The sequence below is a fragment of the Notolepis coatsorum genome (assembly GCF_963971535.1).
Source record: "Notolepis coatsorum genome assembly, chromosome: 8".
Lineage (NCBI taxonomy): Eukaryota > Metazoa > Chordata > Actinopteri > Aulopiformes > Paralepididae > Notolepis > Notolepis coatsorum.
The window spans coordinates 71,816,390-71,836,001 of NC_140172.1; the positions used below are offsets into that span (position 1 = coordinate 71,816,390).

The 19,612-nt window shown below is 42.6% G+C and overlaps 1 protein-coding gene across 1 annotated transcript in view; it reads left to right on the forward strand.

Moving 5' to 3' along the window:
- Positions 1 to 3,282: 3,282 nt before the first annotated feature.
- Positions 3,283 to 19,612, forward strand: part of vangl1 (VANGL planar cell polarity protein 1) — a gene marked incomplete at both ends in the record, with an annotated part of 163,359 nt that continues 147,029 nt past the window's right edge. Inside the window, 2 exons of the mRNA XM_084319592.1 lie at positions 3,283 to 3,353; positions 16,641 to 16,797. Coding sequence (XP_084175718.1) covers positions 3,283 to 3,353; positions 16,641 to 16,797 — 228 coding nt within the window. The remainder of the gene's footprint in view (positions 3,354 to 16,640; positions 16,798 to 19,612) is intronic.

The following is a 19,612-nucleotide window of genomic DNA, read 5'->3' on the forward strand; positions in this document are numbered from 1 at the left end:
GGGGAACTTTTATACATTGTATTTGGGAATGTGACAAAATCAAGAAGTTCTGGGGGGAGGTGGTGAATAAAATCAAAGATATCCTGTCAGTGAATATCCCATTAGACTCCAAAATGATATTGCTACACCTATATGCAGTAAATCTCAACCTGAGAACCAAACAATTTAAATTTATTGATTTTGCTATACTACAGGCAAAAAGAGCAATAGCTTTCAATTGGAAGAAAATAGACGCAGGATATATGGAAACCATTTAATGACTATCTGAGAAGGGAAGATATAGGAGGGCTGCTATAGGATAAGTCCCCCCGCTCTCTCTCCCGCGGTCAGTCGTGACCCAGACCCCGGGGAAGAGCGGAGGCACGTCATTGAAGGTGTTGTAAAGATGTCACTTATTTATTTTTATTTTTAGCTTTATATTTTTATATTTATTTTATATTCTTCTTGTCAATTATTTTTATTTATGTACAAGCTATTTTACTGGAGGTACCAATGAATGTACGTACTATTTCTATATGACAACAGTAAAAAAACAGACTCAAATATGCTAAGAGAGAGAAAGGGGGAGGGGGGAGGGGGTATGTGGGTATACTTGTATAAACTTGTGGAGAAAAGGAATTAAGAATAACTGACGACAATGAAAACCTGAAATGTGTACTTAAAACCAAATAAAAATATTGTATAAAAAAAAAACTAGGAGGGATATGAGGACTGTGTAACTAGGAGGGATATGAGGACTGTGTATGTGTAACTAGGAGGGTTATGAGGACTGTGTGTATGTGTAACTAGGAGGGATATGATGACTGTGTGTATGTGTAACTAGAAGGGTTATGAGGACTGTGTATGTGTAACTAGGAGGGTTATGAGGACTGTGTGTATGTGTAACTAGGAGGGATATGATTAGTGTGTGTATGTGTAACTAGGAGGGATATGAGGACTGTGTGATTATAGTTAGTGCTTTCACCACTATGATTATAGTTAGTGCTCTCACCAGTATCTCACTATGATTATAGTTGTCTGCTGTATAATGTCATGTAGACTTTTCACAGTCATTACAGCATTTCTGTGACAGCAGTTAATTATGTTAATGCTATTCAGGTGAGGGGAGTTGCTGGGGGGGGGGGGGGGTATTGTCCACGCCCAGCCCAAACTGGCTGAAGTGTGAAAATAGGCAATTTCTCTCCTTAAAGGAAAACTCCAACATTTTGCGAAATTAGCTTATTTGCCATCTACCCTGGAGTTAGACAAGAAGATACATACCTTTTTTCGTCTCTGTGCATGCAGTAGGAGTAGGAAGACGTGCACGTTAGCCTATAGCTTAGCGTCAGTCACTGGAAGTAGGTTCCTCCATTAGCCTAGTTCCCAACGTCTTCCTACTCCTACTGCATGCACAGAAGAAAAAAGGTATGTATCTTCTTGTCTAACTCCAGGGTAGATGGCAAATAAGCAAATTTCCCAAAATGTTGGAATGTTCCTTTAAGTGTTCTAGAAAACAAACTGCTTTACAAGATTTAAATGAGCACATGATATTAAAAACATTCTCAGATTTCAACATATGACACATCATTTGAAAGCTTACATTCTGTACTTTCACAATCTGGAAAATGAAAATGGAGACATGTAGGCACAATCGCTGGACAGGGTCACATAATTGTATGTCGGAAATGTTTACTGTAATCCGGAATTCCTCAGCCCCCTCCCCTCCCTTCAAGAGGCGTTGTCTCTTGCCAGGCCATCATTGTAAATACGAATTTGTTCTTAACACTTTCAGCGCCAGCCATTACCCTTATCCCTGTAGCTAATGCGCCAGCTTTCCATAGCCTATTTTCACTGTGCGTCACTATGTTTGGAGAGCTATATCTATATTCTATATTATAGCTATGGAGACAATACTATGGTCATTTGACAGTCACTTTCTCCTGTCGAACATGCAAAAAAGAGATAATTTTTTCATGTATACATTTGTGCGTTATCCCGTGCTGAATATTGTATGGTTTAGGAGTGATGGGCTAATTCCTGAAAAGCTGAGTTATAGAGCGCTATGTGAATTTGCCTAAAGTCGTGGACACGCTACTATTTCCAAATCAAATGTATATAATAGGTATTATGTTTCATCATGAATGCATCAAAGGGGGGGGGGGTCATTTTTTGATGCTCTGATCATCATCAACGGCATTCGTTTTGAATACTACATACGTTGATCGACTGGATCGATATGAAATCATTGTAGGATCAAGGTGGAATTGACATCAAATAGTCCTTACCTTTGATCTGGGGTATTCCAAAAAGAATATTCCAATTGTCTGATCGTGATTTCCAGTATTGGTGTCCATCGGGTCCCCGACATAATCCGGCACAACACATGCATCGAGAGGCCATGGACGCGTTCCAATGTGATTGGGTGAACCGCTAGGCTTGCCTGGACCAAAATTCTCCGCCCGGAGGGGTTTAGATGTAACACCCGGTGTGAAATAAGGTTTCAAAGGGTGGGCGATACTGCCACCCAGCAGGATGCGGCCGGTATTGCACTCTAGCAATCTCAGAATGATTTCCTATGGTAACACAGAGGTCTGTGAACCTGTAATGAATAAAAAAATCGAATAAAAGAAAAAAGGATCTACAAACGAGTTTACTCATCTTTGGCGCTCAGCGCATGGCGGACAAAAATTAGTTAACTCGTCTTTGGCGCCCAATGTGTTAACTGATTTGCCTAGTTAAATAAAAATAAAAATTTCATAAATCTATCTCTCTCTCTCTCTCTCTCAGGCCAATGTGTCCTCTAAAGCAGCAGATCTCTGGGGTAGTCATCAGTCACCACAGCTCCCTGCGGTACAGAGCAAACGGGGCCCTATAGCCAACCTCTCATCCTCCTGTGGCCACGCCTACCTGCCGCTGTGCCACGCCCTGAACCTCTCATCCTCCTGTGGCCACGCCTACCTGCCGCTGTGCCACGCCCTGAACCTCTCATCCTCCTGTGGCTCCACCCCTACCTGCCGCTGTGCCACGCCCTGAACCTCTCATCCTCCTGTGGCTCCACCCCTACCTGCCGCTGTGCCACGCCCTGAACCTCTCATCCTCCTGTGGCTCCACCCCTACCTGCCGCTGTGCCACGCCCTGAACCTCTCATCCTCCTGTGGCTCCACCCCTACCTGCCGCTGTGCCACGTCCTCAACCTCTCATCCTCCTGTGGCCACGCCCTGAACCTCTCATCCTCCTGTGGCCACGCCCTGAACCTCTCATCATCAGTCCCAGAACCAATCGCTTGGGCAGAACTTTGTTGGCATGGATACAGAGTCCACACACTCGGGTTACTCCTACCACTCCAGCCGCTCTGGAAGATCCAACAGACATGGGTACGTTCTCTGTCCTTCTCTCTGTCCTTCTGTCCTTCTGTCCTTCTGTCTGTCTGTCTGTCTGTCTGTCTGTCTGTCTGTCTGTCTGTCTGTCTGTCTGTCTGTCTGTCTGTCTGTCTGTCTGTCTGTCTGTCTGTCTGTCTGTCTGTCTGTCTGTCTGTCTGTCTGTCTGTCCGTCCGTCCGTCCGTCCGTCCGTCCGTCCGTCCGTCCGTCCATCTCGTTGTTTTACTGGCTGTCTCTCAGTCTATCTCTCTAGTTGGCTGGCTGGTTGCCTGTTGGTCTCTGTCCCTTCCTTTCCCTCTCTGCTAAAGCATATCGACATTATGTCACTTTATCCCCCTCTCGCTCATACACGTTTCTCTCCCAGATACAGCCTTGGATCAATAATGAAGTCCCATCAGATTGGACTGTGTGCTAATCAGACAGCGTCTCATGGACTCAGCAGTCAAGTTATACACCATCACTGAAAGGCACTTGAGCCCACAGAGTTGGTGACTGTTTCCTTGTCTTTATACTCTGATGTTTGGTGCTCTGGCTATGACGTTTAATTCCTTTTCACAATTCAGTATCACTCCATGTCTGGAAAAAATATAGCCAAATAGTTTGTTATGGTTATGGTAGAGTTAACAAACCTCTAGACCTCCGTGGAGGAGTGGACGGAGCCCATGAGCAGTGCATTATTACTGGTTTTCAACCAACATGGGGAAATGCTCCTGTACAGTGGAGCTTTGAAATGGAACAAACGTCCCTTGACCAAAAATAGCATCAGCAGGCGCTAAAATCTGGCTTTTAAAAATGTTTGCAGTATAGTATATTGTATATTTATTTAGCGTAGCTATATTTATTTTATTTATGCAATGCAAGGCAACATAAGCTAACAGTAAAGTTACCCAGTTCCCTAACCTTTTGTAGTTTTAGTTGACCCATAAGATACATCTCTCATCTACTCTATTTTGATGTGTGGAAAGCGATGCCAGCCTCCCTGGCGTCTTTGGTCCTTTGAGTACAGCAGTTAGGCGGCGCTGCACAGCCGACAGCCATACAGTAGTTGCTGCCCATAGGTGGCTATTGTAACCCAGGCATGATACTGACTTGTGAAAAGGAATTAGTATCATGGCTGTGGGTAAATGCTCATTATACCACGGCTATGGACCAATCATATTGCTTGGTTTGAGCTACACGTTTTATAACTGTGTAGAACATTATCATGAAACTGTATCAGTGGTTCACTCAGAGAGCACCTTCTGGTCATGCAGCTATTCCAACAAACCAACTAGCTAAATAGCTAGTGTTAGCTGCTACACAACAGTGAAAGAGCTAGTGTTAGCTGCTACACAACAATGAAAGAGCTAGTGTTAGCTGCTACACAACAGTGAAAGAGCTAGTGTTAGCTGCTACACAACAGTGAAAGAGCTAGTGTTAGCTGCTACACAACAGTGAAAGAGCTAGTGTTAGCTGCTACACAACAGTGAAATAGCTAGTGTTAGCTGCTACACAACAGTGAAAGAGCTAGTGTTAGCTGCTACACAACAGTAAAGATCTGGTGTTAGCTGCTACACAACAGTGAAAGAGCTAGTGTTAGCTGCTACACAACAGTGAAAGAGCTAGTGTTAGCTGCTACACAACAGTAAAGATCTGGTGTTAGCTGCTACACAACAGTGAAAGAGCTAGTGTTAGCTGCTACACAACAGTGAAAGAGCTAGTGTAAAGGCCTCTGCATGCTACAGAAACTGCGAAGCAACTGCAACACAACATCGACAATGCAACAGTGTTGCAGACACTGCCTTTATGCTTCTGCAACATCGACGAGCAGCCTATGCAACATTGTATCCCGGATGTAGCTAGGTTCCCTAGATAGATAAAACTTCAATTCTCAACCAACCCATTGATAACAAGCAGAAAAATAAGCATAATTTTTACTTCCGGGCGGGGGGTTTCAAAATAAAAGAGCGATGTCTAAAAGCACCGTAAATACGTTTATTTTGTACAATATCTAACGTTAACACGAACCTAAACTAATGTAAAGTTAGTTTAGGTTCGTGTTAACGTTAGATAATGTACAAAATAAACGTATTTACGGTGCTTTTAGACGTCGCTGTTTTATTTTGAAATCCCCCGACCGGAAGTATTTGTGATGTATTCTGCTTGTGTAACTTCTGTGTTTGTTGATGTCTGTAGAATAGATTGTTGGTGAACAACAAACTTTAGGTTAGTTTTAACGTTAGATAGCAGCAGGGATGGACGCCTTTGTGCAAATGCAGGCAGCTACAGGCACTCGAGGTCGCGGAAGAGCTGCTGACCAGCCGCATTTCATTGTATACCTGTATGCCGTGACAATTAAAACTCTTGACTTGACTTGACTTGACCTTGAATTTAATCGGCAGGAGAGAGAGCTCGTCAAAGCCGGATATATCCCTGTGGTTGTAGGCACGAAAATGCAGCCCGAACTACCTGAACATTAAATTAATTGATTGCTGTTTAACTTGTCCCTGTGTCCAGTCCTTTTGATTAGCCCCACCGTTCATTGTAAACAATGATGCATGTAATTATATTAACGTTACTGTGTTGTTGTAGTAGCTATGTTAATAAATTCTGAATAGCATCAACGCTAGCTGGCTGGCTACAACAATGGAGGATGGTATTCTAATATTATTCTATGACAGCCCCGCTTCTATTCTATAACCAACCAATCACTGCTACGCAACATCAACGCAAGGTTGTTCAGATTCGATTTTGGGGAGAGGTACGCAACATCCTCACAACACAGTCTACAAGACCCTCTACAACATTGCGTTGCGTTGAAGTCATGCTGATGTTGTGTTGCAGTTGCGTTGCAGTCTCTGTAGCATGCAGAGGCCTTTAGCTGCTACGTACACAACAGTGAAAGAGCTAGTGTTAGCTGCTACACAACAGTAAATATCTGGTGTTAGCTGCTACACAACAGTGAAACTGTTTTTCTTGTAATGTTAGCTATATGCTTGCAGGAGGGATCGTCTGGAACAGAATACAAAATACCAGTGGGATTTATGAACGGTTGTAATAATATGTGTGATGCAAGTAGGGCTGACCTTCGAATCTTTTTTATGGCAATCGAAGCTTCGGGGGCCGAGATTCGATTTTAATTAGAAGATTTTTTCTTTTTTTTTCTTATGTTGTGGGACTTGTACAGCACTTTGGTCAACTTTGTTGTTTTTAAATGTGCTCTATAAATAAAGTGGATTGGATTAATTAATTAAATTAATAATGAGTCTGGAGCTGCGCTGCTTGGGCGGCTGCTCTCCGTTACACAGCCAACAACATTACATTACATAATTATGTTGCAACCTTCATTCGTTGCATTGGAGGCGCAAGATTTTGCAGGTGGGAGAGGGGATAAAAAAGAAAAAATATTATTATTATTATTATTATTATTATTATTATTATTATTATTATTATTATTATTATTATTATTATTATTATATTTTTTTTATTCAAATCCCATGCCCATCGAACGAAGCTTCGAAGTATTTAAGACAGCCCTAGATGCAAGGATGCTATCCTTATGAGTAGCAGCTGCTAACTTAAACTGCAGCTCTGACTCAATATTTATTAAGAGCTCCTTAACACTTTGAGTGCCGCGCTGTTTGGTTAATTTACCTTTAGAATGCCAGCCTTTCTAGTAGTTTCCGTGGTCGTGTGGCCCATTTCGACAAACATTACTTGTAGTCCAGCATGGGAATAACAGTTTGTTTCCACACGCTGTAGTTTGTAGTTTATTACACGCTAAACATCACGCATTTCCAAGATAATACAGTATTTTTTCATAGATTGCGAGATAAAACATGTTATGTGCAATAAGCCCAAACCGTTCTGGCTGATCCCCTGAAACCCTGAATACTCCCATATCAAAGGTACAGTATATGACTTGTATATATGTATCATCACAAAATCATCAAGGGGGGGGGGGGGGGTCGTTTTAACTCAAAACTATGATCGCGTTTGCAGAGCATGTTTCTCGTCCGTTGAAACACAGAACTGTGATTGTGAGAAAAACACGTTTCAGATTAGGTAAAATAGACATAGAATGTACCTTACCTTAGCCAGAAGGTATTCCAAAAGAATAATTCCAAGTGATCGCATCGCCATCGCAATTACTGGTTTAGCTGCAGAGCTTAAAATAACTGTTCTTCTCTCACCATCGGGGCAAAAAAATTAATAAAAATGAAATTTAGCGACAGCGCAGATGTTATAAAAAGGGCTCATCAGCGTCTGTACTGTCTTCATAAACTAAACTCGTTTGGAGTCGGCCAGAGGAGGCAGGGCCTCAGAACGATGACAGATTACAAAGGCACCCCACCCCCCAAGCTGAACAATGATATCTCCCTGGCGAATGAGCTCAATACCTTCTATGCAAGGTTTGAGGCTGTGAATAACAACATCAGACCACTGCAATAGAGAGGGACGCCACTGCCGGTGGATACTCAGTGTTCAGGATAACACAACATGAGGTGAGGAGGACATTTAAGAAAGTGAATATCAGGAAGGCAGTAGGACCGGACGGTGTCCCCGGCCGCGTCCTAAAAGTCTGTGCCGACCAACTGGCCCCGGTATTCACTGACATATTCAACCTGTCCTTAGAACAGTCTGTCATCCCCACCTGTCTGAAAAAGTCCACCATTATCCCTGTACCCAAAAAATCCACGCCCTCTTGCCTCAACGACTATCTTAGCTCTCACCTCCATAGCCATGAAGTGCTTTGAGAAGCTAGTGAAGGGCTACATCTGTTCCTCCCTCCCCAACACATTGGACCCCCTGCAATTGGCATATAGCCCCAACAGGTCCACAGAGGACGCCATAGCCCATGTGCTGCACACAGCAGCATCACACCTGGACAAACGGCAGGGGAACTATGTGAGAATGCTATTCATCGACTACAGCTCAGCATTCAATACCATAGTCCCCTCCAAACTCGTAGCCAAGCTCAGGGACCTGGGCTTGAACTATGACCTCTGCCAGTGGGTCTTGGACTTCCTGACAGGAAGACCCCAGGTGGTGAGAGCAGGAAACTGCACCTCCTCATCCATCACTCTCAACACAGGGGCCCCCCAGGGCTGTGTTCTGAGCCCCCTCCTCTACTCGCTGTACACACATGACTGTGTGGCACAGTGGAACAACAACACAATTATCAAGTTTGCTGACGACACAGTCGTGGTGGGCCTGATCTCTGCAAACGACGAGAGGGCCTACCTGGGAGAGGTAGAGGACCTGGCGCGGTGGTGTCGGGAGAACAGCCTCTCCCTGAACGTCAGCAAAACAAAAGAGATGATTGTGGACTTTAGGAGGTTGGGGGCCAGGGACTACAGCCCCCTCAGCATCGACGGGGCACCGGTCGAGAGAGTGAACAGTTTTAAGTACCTTGGAGTCCACATATCCGAGGACTTGACATGGACCACACACATTGACAGTGTAGTGAAGAAGGCACGGCAACGCCTCTGCTTCCTTAGGCGCCTAAGGAAGTTCAAAGTGAGTCAGAAGATCCTTAAGAACGTCTACTCGTGCACAATAGAGAGCATCCTGACTGGTAACATCACCTCCAGGTTTGGGAATAGCACCGCACAAGACCGCAGCAGACTACAGAGAGTGGCCCGTTCAGCCGAACGCACATTTGGAGGTGGGCTTCCCACTCTCCAGGACATTTATAACAAGCGTTGCAGGGCCAGAGAATAATCAAAGACTCTAGTCACCCAAACAACTGCCTCTTTGAACTGCTGCGGTCAGGCAAGCGCTACCAGAGTCTCATGGCCAGTACAGAGAGACTCAGAAGGAGCTTCTATCCCCAGGCCATCAGGATGCTCAATGACACTACAGTATGTAACAACCCATCATCTACACTCACTGCACACACAGCCACATGTACACACTCACTTTAAACAAACACTCACCTTACCACTCACTTTACTCACTTTAGACGCTTTAACACACTTTATATTTATCTATTATTAAAGAGATTTGCACTACATTCATACCTCATTTGCACCTTACCCTAAGTTTTGTACCTCATCTCATTTCTGCATTGTACCTCACTGTTACTAATTTTACTCTGTATTGTATATATGTACAGTATATTGACTGAATATTCCTTTACTTAGTTTTTACTTTGTTTTTTTTACTGTATGTAGCCCACTCTCAGGGGATCATACAGAAACAAGCATTTCATCATAAAATATTCTGTATTTTATTATGACAAATAATAAACAAACTTGAACTTGAGAATTCTGGCAACGTTTTATTCTTCCTTTATGAACCTTTTCATTTGTATGTTGGTTCATATCCCTCTGTAAAAGAGACAAGAACCTTGTCAACCTTATAGCTCTAAAATTATTGGCAAAACACAAAGATCCCTATACAGTTTAACAGTGCTCAAGTGCTCATGAAAGCACATAAGATAATTAGTGCCTCCACACATGTCCTTCATGTGTGTTTTGACTTGTTGCCATCAGGAAAGCGCTTTAGACAGCCTGCCTGTAAAACAAACAGAAGGAAGTTTGGTTTTGTTCCAGAGGCCGTTCGACTGGTGAATGGCCACAGTGCAAGGAATGGTCAGTTCACTAATATGCACCTTTTGAATTGTTTTATGTGTAGTGCGTTCATTTCTATGTTGCTATGTTTTACTTCTGTGAAGCACTTTGTGATTTTATCTGAGAAAGGTGCTATACAAATAAAGTTTACTTACTTACTTACTTACTTACTTACTTACTTTTGACCCCCTTGATTTAATAATTTTTTTCACCAAAGTGCATTTTTCTTTGTACTGACCGAATGTATTTATTAGACTTGACACTTGACAGATCAACAATATAAGGATCCTGTTCTAACAGTGTCATGTTTCTTGTACTTCAATAGTGTCATGTATGTCTCTTGTGCTTTAATAGTGTCATGTATGTCTCTTGTGCTTTAATAGTGTCATGTATGTCTCTTGTCCCCTGTTCTGTCTTGGATGTGTATAAGGGCAGCTGTTTGCCGTATTCATGCCTTAAATTGCTCCTTGAGGGACTAATAAAGTTATTTTAATTGAATTGAATTGAATAATCACAATATAGCATGGCTTGACGTGAGCTATTCCCTTTAAGTCCCTTCTGCTGCTTTGGAGTCAGTGTGTGTTTGTGTGTATTTACATTGTGTGCTCTATTTGTTTGTTTATTTGTGTGTATGTGTGTATAAATAGAGGGAGAGATAGGAAGTGAGGGAATAAGCTAGAGGTTGAGAGAAGAGCAAAGCTGATTAGGGTCGTCACAGCTGACTGACCATAACCTATTTCACTGACTCCAGCCAGACCTATGACCAAGAGGGTAATTCCCTCCCTCTTTTCCTCTCCTATTTTCCTCTCCTCATCCCTCCCGTCCTCTCATTTACACACCTCCTCTGTCCCCATCTCTCCTCTATTTTAGCATCTCCCCCCTCTCTTATATCCTCATCTCTCCCCTATCCTCTTCTCCTCTCCACTCTAATCCTCTCTCGTCTTCTCCTCTCCACTGTTCTCCTCTCTCCTCTTCTCCTCTCCTCTCCTCCCCTCCCCTCTCCTCTTCTATCCTCATCTCTCTCCTCTTCTCCTCTCCACTCTTCTCCTCTCTTCTCCTCTCCACTCTTCTCCTCTCCTCTCCTCTCACCTCATCCCTTCTCCTCCCCTCTCCTCTTCTCCACTCACCTTATCTCCTCTCTCTTCTCCACCTCTCCTCTTTTTATTGCCATTGCACAATTGGCTCAGTGAGGGTGACAGTGGCTCAGGAGGTAGAGCAGTGATCTGGTAATCGGAAGGTTCCGGTTCAATTCTAGTTCAATGCCAAGTGTCCTTGAGCAAGACACTTAACTCTTTGTTCCCGATGAACAGGTTGATACCTTGCATGGCTGCCTCCGCCATCTGTGTGTGAATGTGTGAGTGAATGTGAGGTAAGTTATAAAGCGCTTTGGATAGAAGCTGTTGTATAAATGCAGTCCATTTACCATTTACAAGTAGGTACAGAGTACAAGAACATTAAGTTGTCATCTAACCAGAGTGAGAGAACATACAATTAATTATCACCCCTTTGCGTTCACTTTCAATTATAAGTGTTATATATAAACGTTGTCCATCTGTAGTGTTTGAACGGATAGGACTATAATAAAGCATATAGTACTACTACATGATACTACAGGGTATTACATGGTACTGCATAGTACTACAGGGTACCAGAGTACTGCATAGTACTACAGGGTACCAGAGTACTGCATAGTACTACAGGGTACCAGAGTGCTCTATCTTCTATGCTGTGGCAATGTGTGGCATGCTGGGGGGGCTACATCAACTCGAGGGACACCAACAAACTGAACACGCTGGTGAGGAAGGCTAGCTCCATGGTGGGAGGGGGATGAGAAGGAAGCTGGCTGCTATCCTGGATAATCCCTCCCACCCCCTCTACGACGAGCTAGTCAAGATGAGAAGCATGTTCAGCCACAGACTCATACCCCCCCCCCCCCCCCCCCCCCCCGACACTCAAACTAACCGCCTCGGACAGTCTTTCATACCAGCGGCCATCAGGCTCCACAACAGTGGGCAGGGACTGCTGCCAGACATCCAACTAGAACTAATAGGAACCCAAGGAGGACAATAACACCACCCTATGCATACTGCATCTTATGTGAATACTGCACCTTATGTGAATACTGTGATACTGTGAGTTCTTTATATTTCAGTTAGTTAGACAGTAAATTATAACACTACCTTTACCTTATGCATACTGCACCTTATGTGACCCTGTGAATACTGTATATTTCAGTTAGTTAGATACTAGATAGTACATTATATTGACTTATTTGTTTACACTGCTTGTGTTTTACTACCTGTACCCCCCCCCCCCCACCCCCCATGCTGCTATGATGCCTGAATTTCCCCAAGGGGATCAATAAAGGAATATCTTATCTTATCTTACATATTATATGGTACTACAGGATACTACATATTACTACATTATACTACATGGTACTGCATGGTAATACAGGGTACTATAGGTAGGGATGGGTACCGAATTCGGTACTTTTGAGGTACCGAACCGAAAAACACGTCGGTACTACCGAGTATCGAATCAAGTGAGAAACCAAAAAAAAAAAAAAAAAAAAATAAAGAAAATATTTCTTTATTATTATTTTTTTTTTTTACTTTTTTTTACTTTTTTTTTTTACTTTTTTCTTTTCGTGTCAACGTTCACACGCACAATATATGCTTACCTAGGATTTGACTTGATTCAACAACAAAGCAGTCGGAGCAATGACAAGCCGAAAACTGTCGAAATTGTAGTTATTTGAAGTTTGGATTTTTTTTTTCGACTGATGTAGGTAAATTAAATTTCTTGAGACTAAAGTACCGAAAAAAGGTACCGTTGGGTACCGGTATCGATTCACAGGTACCGGTACCGGTACCGGTATCGGTTCAAATGTGAAAGGTACCCATCCCTAACTATAGGGTACTGCATGGTAATACAGGGTACTATAGGGTATTACAGGTACAGGGTACTATAGGGTATTTCAGGTTATTACAGGATACTATAGGGTACTACAGGTATAGGGTATGTAAGGTTATTACAGGGTACTGCAGGTTAGGTTATTACATGGTACTTCATGGTATTACATGATACTACATGGTACTACAGGGTATTACATGGTACTAAATGGTACTATAGGGTATTACATGGTATTACCCTATAAGAAGAGATCTTGTATCTCAATGGGACATTCCTGGATAAATAAAGGATAAATAAAAAATAAAATAAAAATTACAGGGTATTACAGGTTATTACAGGGTACTAGAAGGGTATTACAGGTTATTACATGGTACTAGGAAGGTATTACAGGGTATGGTAGAGTTGTTCCGATACCAGTATCGGAAATGCCTCCGATACTGCCTAAAATGCTGGTATCGGTATCGGCGAGTACGCCGAAAGTCTAGCCTCCGATCCCATATGACGTAATTTATCAACAACACATGCGGTATCCTCCTGCTGAGAGTGAGCATTATAAGACAAACGTGTTTTAATCGACCGTGAATTAAAGTGTCAATGCTGTTTGTCATTTTAACAGCAGATACTTTCTTAAATGCCATCGTCCCGACAGAGCGGTGAGATGGGGAGCTCTGATGTGTTCGTTTGCTGGTGTTATTAGCATTAGCTGAAGAGCTTGTTTTAGCTTAACGTTACCTTGGCTAAAGTTGGGGCTATTCATAATCCAGCAATAATGGCTGCAGACCTGCAAGCAAAGTACAGAAAGTTGGTAAAGGAGTATTCCAAGGTAAATCACTTTTTCACCAGTAACGTTACAGTCTTTCCGCCTAGCTCACACTAACGTGGCTAACCTAAGTCGTCACTGATCGACCTCTCGCACGCAATTAATGACATGTTGCGGACAGCCATACCGGTGACAATGTTTAGCTTTTAGTGCCAAAGGATAAGAGTCTGAGGCGGAGTCTCAAAAGAGAATGTGCATTAAAAATCACAACACACATTACTACTAGCCAGAGCCTTTGCTACTAGCTAACTAAACCGGAGCACCTGGATAGCAAGTGCAACAACGTATAAAGTCTGTGCGGAACCAATGTCCCAACAACCGTGTTCCGTGGGTGAACTCATTGAGCATAGTTGTCAATTAATGATACTAATACTAATCTATACAATCACCTGTTGTTGAATAAATACCATTACTTTCTAGTTATTACTAAAAAACAGTATATATAAAACAGTATCTGTAGCTGTAAAAAAATTATCTTTTTTATAATTTATATATATATATATATATGTATGTAAATTTCTTTTAATGTATGCACTTGTTAGGAATCAAGGTAAGACAGTTGAGTTCTTGTGGAGCACGAAAGAAGGAGATGGAGATGGTGTTGCTCTTCTCGAATATGTGTTATTTTATTATCAGAAACACTTTGAGCGATAATAGATACGGTATATAAGTAGCAATAGGCGGAAATAACAAGATAAAGAATAGAACTTAGAGAATAAAAAAATAAGGAAAAGTAACTGAGACAGGAACGGTGAGATATCCAACTTCTCGACCGAAAGTATAATTGAACTTTAAATAATAACACCGGGCGAGAGCTTTGACTTCTGCCCGAGGACGGCTGTTCCCAGTAACACTGCTGAAGAACCGACAAAAAGAGAGAGGCAAGGGATTACTATAAAGGCCCCAAACAACCCGCAGACCCAATCAGAACCAGTGACACAGAACACAGGCAGGTGACAACAATCAGGGATAATTACAACAATACAGAGACAGGGTGGAGTACTCAGGATGACCATGGGGCTTCCATTCCTGACAGGATAGAAGGCCCAAACGTTACATGCACTGCTATCGGATCAGCCGATACCCAAAGCTTAGGTATTGGAATCAGATCGGGAAGGAAAAAATGGTATCGGAACATCTCTAATTACAGGGTACTAGGAGGGTATTACAGGTTATTACAGGTTATTACAGGGTACTAGGAGGGTATTACAGGTTATTACAGGTTATTACAGGGTACTAGGAGCATATTACAGGTTATTACATGGTACTAGGAGGGTATTACAGGTTATTACAGGATACTAGGAGGGTATTACAGGTTATTACAGGTTGTTACAGGGTACTAGGAGGGTATTACAGGTTATTACAGGGTACTAAGAGGGTATTACAGGGTATTACAGGTTATTACAGGGTACTAGGAGGGTATTACAGGTTATTACAGGGTACTAGGAGGGTATTACAAGTTATTACATGGTATTACAGGTTATTACAGGGTACTAGGAGGGTATTACAGGTTATTACATGCTATTACAGGTTATTACAGGGTACTAGGAGGGTATTACAGGTTATTACAGGGTACTAGGAGGGTATTACAGATTATTACAGGTTATTACAGGGTACTAGGAGGGTATTACAGGTTATTACAGGGTACTAGGAGGGTATTACAGGTTATTACAGGTTATTACAGGGTACTAGGAGGGTATTACAGGTTATTACAGGTTATTACAGGGTACTAGGAGGGTATTACAGGTTATTACATGGTATTACAGGTTATTACAGGGTACTAGGAGGGTATTATAGGTTATTACAGGGTACTAGGAGGGTATTACAGGTTATTACAGGGTACTAGGAGGGTATTACAGGGTATTACAGGGTATTACAGGGTACTAGGAGGGTATTACAGGTTATTACAGGGCACTAGGAGGGTATTACAGGTTATTACAGGGTACTAGGAGGGTATTACAGGTTATTACAGGGTATTACAGGGCACTAGGAGGGTATTACAGGTTATTACAGGTTATTGCAGTGTACTAGGAAGGTATTACAGGTTATTACAGGGTATTACAGGGTACTAGGAGGGTATTACATGTTATTACAGGGTACTAGGAGGCTATTACAGGTTATTACAGTGTAGTAGGAGGGTATTACAGGGTACTACAGTAGGAGGGTATTACAGGGCGACAGTGGCTCGGGAGGTAGAGCAGTCGTCTGGCAATCCGGAGGTTCCCGGTTCGATTCCCGCTCCTCCCGGGCAGCGTGTCGATGTGTCCTTGAGCAAGACACTTAACCCCTAATTGCTCCCGATGAGCAGGTTGGCACCTTGCATGGTTGCCTCCGCCGTCGGTGTGTGAATGTGTGAGTGAATGGGGAAAAATGTGAGTAACAAATTGTAAAGCGCTTTGGATAAAAGCGCTATATAAAAAAGCAGCCATTTACCATTTACTAGGAGGGTACTAATAAAGAGTGTTATAGGGCTGTTCATAAACAGAGGAACACCATGAGTGGGACTCTGTGGGGCGACAGTGGCTCGGGAGGTAGAGCAGTTGTTATCCGGGGGTTCCTGGTTTGATTCCCGCTCCTCCCAGGCAGCGTGTCGAAGTGTCCTTGAGCAAGACACTTAACCCCTAACTATTCTCGATGAGCAGGTCGACACCTTGCATGGTTGCCTCTGCCGTATTTGTGAATGTGTGAGTTAATGGGTAAAATGTGAGGAACAGATTGTAAAGCGCTTTGAATAAAAGCTGCTATATGAATGCACCATTTACCATTTGAACACAATACAAGGGTTACAGAATCATTACATTGTACTAACTAGCCTTAGCTTCTGTCTTGAAAGGTGCCCTTGTTGCTGATGTGTTGTATACTCAGTGTGTGTGTGTGTGTGTGTGTGCACTTCCTGGACAGGAGCCCTTGTTGCTGATGTGTTGTATACTCAGTGTGTGTGTGTGTGTGTGTGTGTGTGTGTGTGTGTGTGTGTGTGTGTGTGTGCGCTTCAGGGAACGGACTCGTCACAAGGCCAGCAGTAAGGACAGCAGTCGGTCGGAACGCTCCGTCGTCATCAACCCTCCAGACACACCGTCGGAAAACTCCCCTGTTCAGAACGGAGAGCCGCTGCCGGGGGAACCCACTCCAGAACCAGGAGACGACACCCAGGTATTCAGAACATCTTCATCCGAAACTCGTTCTGCATCTGAAACATCTTGCACGTTGCCTTTACATACCCTTTTAATCAGCCCCATTACCTTTTACACGACAGAGGCTCGGGAGGTAGAGCAGTTGTCTGGTAATCCGGAGGTTCTACTGGGCAGCATGTCGAAGTGTCCTTAACACGTGACACTTAACCTGTTAAGGCCGAGCCCTATTTTAAAAAAATCCGCCTAAAAATACATACCTAAGTAAATGGAAGATTGCTCCACTTCTACTAGGTCCATTTGCATGTTCTTGGCATCTAGGGACATCTATGGACCTCAGGGAATGTATTCCCAGTTGCAGAAATATTGTGTCTGCTACTATGCTTGAGTGAATTGTAATGAACCAAAGGAGAATATAAATTATTATAATCTTTATACTTTTTTCCATCTTTGATGGTGAATAACACCATGCTAACATTGACCAGACATAAAAAAAATTGCTACTGAGCTCATTCAGACCTTCTTGAGATCTAAGTAAATTAATAAAGGGCAGATGATTTACAGGGGGTTTTGTAGATACAGTACTGAATCTTGCCATCCGGACACATGCAATTTGAAATATGAATATAGAATATAGAATATCAGGCCTATAAATGACATTATTATGGCCAAGTCGCACATCTATGGATCCGGCCAAATCTCCTCTTTCGAATGGCAGAGTTAAATCTGGATTTAGTACCACCAAGCAAAGACCGTGAATGAAATCTACTCTAAGTAGTTACTTTTTTATAATGTAAATAGCTCTGCCATTTTTCATCAGATTGAGACAAGTTTTTCTTCTAGACGTTCACAGAAAGGTAAAGAAACAAACTATGTTCTATTTTATGGCAATAACGTTCAGGTTTGTTCAATCCGTGAGATATAATCACAAAAATAACATCAGAATTTTTCGCAAATAAAGCTTTGACAGAGGCTGGTGTGATACCCAAGGCTGTCCCCGAACCCTGTTTTTAGGGTTAGAACGTTCGCCAGGGTTTATCGAACGAATGTTCGAACGTTCGTTTAAAAAAAATATATAAATTTCTTTTTTATTACATTTTTATAATTTTTTTTTATAATTCTATTTTTTTATTGTATTATTATAGATCCTACGGAGGGATCTATTGGCAATAGACACCAATAGTCTATTGGTGAGAAATATTTTTTTTTACAGTGGTGGCTGTTCATGTAAACATGTAATTAAACAAAGCACTCAGAAGAAAATAAACAAGCTACTGCATCAAAGTTACTACTTATGATAAACAAAGGCATTCGTTTTGTGGCATTAACGTTATATAGTTAGTGTTACACGTTCAATAACATCAGCATATTATTTACCCGAACATAGCAAGTAGCAAGCATTACTCGTTCATACTAGCTCAGTTCCTTCCGTTGCTCATAGAGCCCTGAGTTGTACCCATTCTGCAATCTGTTAATAAAGTTTTCAATCAGACACATGTATAGAAAGGCTTTGTTTTATTATAACATTCGTTGCAGTAAAATCATTATGCCTCGTTTGGTCATCCTCATCTACGTGGTCGGCGGGGAGCTAACGTATTAGCTACAGTAAGTCTGTTGTGCTTCTCGCAAGCAGATCAATGGTGGCATTCCCGGTAGTAAAAAACGAATAAACGCTTGCCGATTGGTGGTAACAGCAGAGGCGGGTGCAAGCGGTGTGACGTAATTGGCAGAATCAACTGTCAATCAAAATTGTTCTATTGCATTGGTTGAGAACTCTGGTTGAGACAATAGTATCCAGCTGCAGCCCGGCAGACCATACTGGTTGAGCCGAGCGCCGCGGGGACGCGCCTCTTCACATCGCCTCAACCCCGCGCGCCTCCTTTTTCTTTTTCACCGAACGTTCGAACCCATTAATTAAAGTCCGAATGTCAGATAATGTCATATTTTGCTAATAACACTTAATCATTGGTAAACAAAAGTAGTGCTGAAAATATACACTTTGACTGCTCTTTTGATAGGGTTAGGGTCTTTACTCTTGGCTAGATCTGAAAAAGAAACGCAACATTAACTCATACTATACTATACATTAGGGCTGTCCCCGACTAAGGATTTGTATAGTCGACTTTGATTGGCCGATAGTTGACTAATAGTCGACTACTCCCCTGAATGCAAAACAAAACAAAAAAAGTATAATTTTTTTACATTTACATTTACATTTAGTCATTTAGCTGACGCTTTTATCCAAAGCGACTTACAAGTTCTGTACGACAAGACAGCAAGAAGGGTACAACTCTATCAGCTGAGTAACAATGTTCATCAAGTGTTGCGTGTTACAGTGTAGGTTAGTTTATTAGGACAAGTGCATGACAGTAAGGTTAGTCAGGGTTAGATTTTTTTTTTTTTTTTTTTTTTAATCATTTCAGATAATGGTTGAAGAAGTGAGTCTTTAGTCGACGGCGAAAGATTGGACGGGATTCGGCTGTCCTAACTGGGATGGGTAGTTCATTCCACCATTGTGGGGCAAGGACTGAGAATAGGCGGCTTCTCTTTGATGACCCTCCGGGAGCTTGGATAGGAGTAGGTCTGAGGCGGCCAGAAGATGCAGAGCGTAGGGGTCTTGAGGGTGTGTAGTTAGAGACCATTGACCGGAGGTAGGCGGGAGCGGTTCCCTTTGCTGCACGGTATGCTAGGTCGAGGGCCTTGAAGCGGATACGTGCAGCAATGGGGAGCCAGTGCAGGTCCCTAAGAAGTGGGGTGACATGGGCCGACTTCGGTAGGTTTGATATCAGGCGGGCCGCTGCGTTTTGAATGAGTTGAAGAGGCTTGGTGGCAGTGGC